Below are 4750 nucleotides of genomic sequence, written 5' to 3' on the forward strand. Positions count from 1 at the left end.
GCTGTGTGGTCTGTGTGGGGAGAGGGGGTTGTGAGGGGCTGAGGACCAGAGCGGGGTCCTGGGCAGAGCCCCCCCTAAGGAACTGGCACCCCCTCCTTGCCCCCCGGCTGCTCTGGGGCTGGAGGAAAAGACACAGGGGGCAGCCTGTGAGGTGGGAGTTTGCCTCCTCCATGCCCAGGGATTTGGCAGGGAAGGGCAGTGCTGAGTCTGGGACCTGTCTCTGGGCTCTTCACTCCCTGCTGTGGGGCAGAGGGCTCGCAGCACCCACAGCATTGACCCCCAGAGCTGGGTTGGGTCCTGGCAAGCATCAGGACCCAAGGGAGATCAGCCAGGGCACAGGGGCTGGGACACTGCTGACCCCACACACACCCTACCCTTTCTGTCAGTGGCTGTGTTCCCTGCAGCACCATCTGCCCCATCCCAAAAGCCCTGGGGTGGTTCTGGGTGTGGCACCACTCAGTCCCCCAAAGGCAGTGTGCCTTCTACCCCTACCACCCACCTTTTCTCCCCAGCCAGCCTTGGGACAGGATGGAGATGGCCACAGCCTTGGTCAGCCCCAACCCTCCCTCAGCACGGCAGGGCTGTGGGACCCCCATGTGCAATTCAGGCAATGCCAAAATGCTGGAGTGCACGGCCCCCCCAGGCTGGCCAGGCCGAGCTGAGGGGCTTGGCTGCCCCCCTGCCCGCACTGCAGAGCTGTGCCAGGTGATGTGCCAGGCCTGGGGAGATGTTTAATGGCACCACACGGTTATGGGGTACATGAATCAGGGCACGACAAACACCCCCACACGCCCCCCACCCCTGCACTCCCCTGCTACAAAGGCTTTAAAAACACCCCTAAGAAAACTTTGGAAAAATTATTCAACTGTTCCTGAGCTGTGCTGGTGAGTTGAGGGGGGGCACTGGGCCCCTCCCAGCCCCATCCATCCCAGAGATGGAGAGGCTGTCCCCTATTTCTTGCCCAGAGCCTTGTCCAGGTTGTTCTTGATGGCATCGAGGAAGTCAGTCGTGTTCACAAAGTGCTCGTTCAGCTTCACACTGGAGAGACAGAGAGGGATTGGTGGGGGTCCCTGCCCACCTCCTCCCACAGGCACCACAGCCCTGGCTCCAGGATGTGGCCCCTGCCCACCCCAATCAGTTGTGAACAACCACCCCCAGTCCCTGGGGACAGTCCAGAGAGGCCAGCAGCTACCTGTGGCCACTGTGCACAGCCAGCTCCTGGTCACTGTCCTACTCTTGTGGCTGCCCTGCAGGGCCAGCCCGCCCTTGTGGTCACTACGCTGTTCTTGTGGCCACCCCCCTGCTCTGCCCTGAGAGCCACCCGTACTTGGCAAGGCCATGGATGCAGCCAGCAAGGTCCTTGGTCATGGTCCCGCTCTCCACCGTGTCCACACAAACCTTCTCCAGCGTCTGTGCAAACCTGGGGACGGCAGCACTGTGGTTCCAGCAGCTCCACGGGCCCTGCCACGACTGCCACCAGAGCAGCCACTGGCAGGGACCCTCACCCGGGGACCCCCAGCCCACCCTGCTCACTTGATGAGGTCAGGGTTACTGTCCAGCTTGCCCCGGTGCTCCAGGCCCCGTGTCCAGGCGAAGATGCTGGCAATGGGGTTGGTGCTGGTGGGCCGTCCCTGCACAGACACAGTGGTCAGCTCTGGTGTGGGCAGCTCACAGCTCTGCTCCCTGGCACAGCACACTCACCTTCTGGTGCTCCCGGTAGTGGCGAGTGACGGTGCCATGGGCAGCCTCGGCCTCAATGGTCTTCCCATCCGGACACACCAGGACAGAGGTCATCAACCCCAGGGAGCCGAACCCTGCGGTGGGACAGGGCTCAGGACAGCTGCCAGGGGTGATGATCAGGGTCCACCACACCCTGCCCTGCTCCACCTTGGGCCAGGATGTCTGACTGGACATCCCCGTCGTAGTTCTTGCAGGCCCAGACAAAGCCACCGGAGGATTTCAGCATCTGGGCAACCATGTCGTCGATGAGCCGGTGCTCGTACCAGATCTTCAGCTTGTCAAACTCCGTCTTGTAGTGCCTGGGAGCCCGGGCAGGGATCAGCCATGCTCACCCCACATGGGTCTCACTGCCAGCACCCCCGGGACAGCCCAGCCCCCCCCCCCCAGGCCCATACTTATCAAAGATCTCCTGGAAGATGTCCTTGAAGCGGCCGTCATAGGCCTTGAGGATGGTGTTCTTAGTGCTCAGGTAGAGCGGCCACTTCTTCTGGATGGCGTACTGGAAGCAGCTGTGCGCAAAGCCAGAGATGGACTGCAAGGCAACGTGAACCTCGTGGCACCCTGTCCCTCCGCCTGGCATCTCCCCCAGGGTGGCCAGGCCCTGCAGGGACCCCCTGAGCCCCAGCAGTACCTCGTCTGTGTTGTACATGCCCATGCCCACGCCGCCGCCGGGGAAGTTGAACACCTCCCACTCCTTGGCCCCGCTGCCGTCCTTGGGCGTGAAGACCAGCTTGAACGTGCCGGACTTGTCCACCACGAAGTCGGTGGCTTTGTACTGTGGGGGCCAGGCAGAGCGTCAGGCAGGGACTGGGGGGCTGCTGGCCAGCCCCAGGCTGCGCTGGCTCACCTGGTCACCGTGGGCATGGCGGCCAATGGTGATGGGCTTGGTCCAGCCGGGCACCAGACGAGGAATGTTCTTGCAGATGATGGGCTCCCGGAACACCGTGCCCCCCAGGATGTTTCGGATGGTGCCATTGGGACTCTTCCACATCTTCTTCAGCTTGAACTCTGTGGGGCATGCAGATGGGACCCCTGAATGACCCCCAGACCCCCATGGCTCCTGCCAGCACGCAGCTCCGCTGTGCCAGGGCTGCTGCCAGAGCCTGCTGCAAGGAGAGGGGCAGCCAGCATGAGACCATGACTGGCACAGGGCAGTGTGTTCCCAGGGCCACGGGGTCCCCACAGCACCCATGAACCCCTAGGGTGGGGAGAGGGGCACAGCACTGGGTATGGGGCAGCCCCCAACCCACCAGAAACCAGAGCTGGCAGTGGGAAGGCACTGCTGACCCCAGGGCTGTGCACAGACAGGAGGCTCAGCACCCCAGAGCTACCAGCTCAGCCTCTTGCCCTGCCCACCTTCCACCCTGGCTTCATCAGGCGTGATGGTGGCACACTTGACAGCCACACTGTACTTCTGGGTGGCCAGCGCTGAGTCAATGGTGACCTGGTCATCTGTCTTGTCCCGATGTGGCAGCCCCAGGTCGAAATATTTTAGCTGGACATCCACGTTGGGCAGGATGAGCTGAGGGGCCAGGAGAGTGTCAGAATGGGGAGACAGCCTGGGGTGCCTGGGGAGCCGCACCACGGCGTGGCCAGCCCTGGCACCCATCCCGGCCCAGCCTGGCTGCCTGCCCAAGATGGTCGCCCCTGGCCAAGATGGTTCTGCCGGCCAGGATGATCCCCCCTGCCTTGAACACGCCTCCCTGCATGAGACAGCTCCTGCTGACCGGGACCGCCTCACTTAAAGGTCCTTCTGGTAGCTGTGCCGATTTTATGACCTGCTTCCTGCAGACAGGGGGACAGAGGCGGGAGGGACAGGCAGAGGGCAGCACAGGGATCACCCGTCCCGGTCCACCCCCCCAGCCCCTCTTGTGGCACACCCGCCCGTTCCTGGGGCAGGACCCCATCACCTTCTCCTTAATGAAGGCCCAGATGATTCGTGTCATCTCATCCCCGTCCATCTCCACCACCGGATTTGCCACCTTGATCCGCTTGTCGGCATCTGGAGAGCAGGGGGGGTGTTAGGGGTGCACCCCTGGTCCCACAGCTCCACACCCTTGTGTGGGGCCAGGGCATCCTGTGGGGACCACACAGCTCCATCCAGCCAGGTGCGGGTGCCAGCCTGGCTCAGGGACAGGTACAGGTCAGGGGCAAGCCCCGCTGCGGTCTGGGCCAGTTACTGGGGCCAACCCTGCTGGAGTGGGGGTCAGAGTGCAGAACCCACCATGTGAGGGGGACAGGGATAGGGACACATTCCTCAGAGCGGGATCCGCGTGCCATGCCTCACTGAGATGAACAACGGGACCAGAACCAGGAGCAGGTGCAGTCCCCTGGGGCCAGACTCAGGCACAAACCGGCGTGCAAATTCCTGTCATAATCCTGGACCAGGACTAAACCCCTCTGGGTGCCAAATCTGTCTGTGGATCAAGCTGTGAAACCGCACGTGGTAGCCAGAGCAGAGGTGACCCCCCCCGAGAGGGACCTGAGCACTGACAGGGAACAAAGCTCTGCGTGGCACTGGGGGCAGGAGTGAACCCTCCTGGGGGTAAAATCCCGCGTTGGTCCCGGACCTTGAGCGAACCCCCCACAGGCTCAGACTAGGTACGAGCTGGAGTGCGAAACGCCACGTGGAACTGGGACCAAACTCCCCTGGGACCAAACTCATCTGCGAAACCCATCGTAGAACCGAGACTAAACCCTCCAGGACCCGACCTAGCTACAAAACCCGGGCAAACGTGAGCGCGGATCCGATATCAGACACCGCCCCCCGAAAGAATCCGAGCCGCCCCCCCCCGTGGGTCCGGAGCACACCCCCCCGGTGGCGCGCACACCCCGGGCTGTCCCGGGCTGTCCCGGGCTGTCCAGGCTGTCCCCACTCACAGTGCCGGCGCTGCTCGGGCCGGGCGGGCAGCGGGCAGCGGGGCAGGCAGCGGAGCGCGGCGGCGGCGCGGAGGCAGCGGGCGGCCATGGCGTGGGCGGACACGACGGGGCGGACGCGGGGGCGCGGTTC

General features: G+C 63.7%; 1 protein-coding gene across 3 annotated transcripts; it reads right to left on the reverse strand.

The window, feature by feature from the left end:
• Positions 1-622: 622 nt before the first annotated feature.
• On the reverse strand, positions 623-4750 carry IDH2 (isocitrate dehydrogenase (NADP(+)) 2). 3 transcript variants are annotated; one of them, XM_014887834.2, is made up of 11 exons: positions 4621-4750; positions 3651-3742; positions 3097-3262; positions 2588-2748; positions 2372-2515; positions 2136-2272; positions 1888-2039; positions 1702-1814; positions 1534-1631; positions 1328-1420; positions 623-1038 (listed from the first exon to the last, which is right to left on the reverse strand). In XM_014887834.2, the coding sequence occupies exons 1-11, from the start codon at positions 4706-4708 to the stop codon at positions 951-953; spliced, it is 1332 nt and encodes a 443-aa protein (XP_014743320.1). In that variant the 5' UTR covers positions 4709-4750; the 3' UTR covers positions 623-950. The 3 variants fall into 3 exon arrangements, with proteins under 3 accessions (XP_014743320.1, XP_014743321.1, XP_088028909.1); XM_014887835.2 differs by lacking the exon at positions 4621-4750 and adding an exon at positions 3965-3983; XM_088172783.1 differs by lacking the exons at positions 3651-3742; positions 4621-4750 and adding an exon at positions 3429-3598.

The sequence above is a fragment of the Sturnus vulgaris genome, chromosome 13 (assembly GCF_052056855.1).
Source record: "Sturnus vulgaris isolate bStuVul1 chromosome 13, bStuVul1.hap1, whole genome shotgun sequence".
Classification (NCBI taxonomy): Eukaryota; Metazoa; Chordata; class Aves; order Passeriformes; family Sturnidae; genus Sturnus; species Sturnus vulgaris.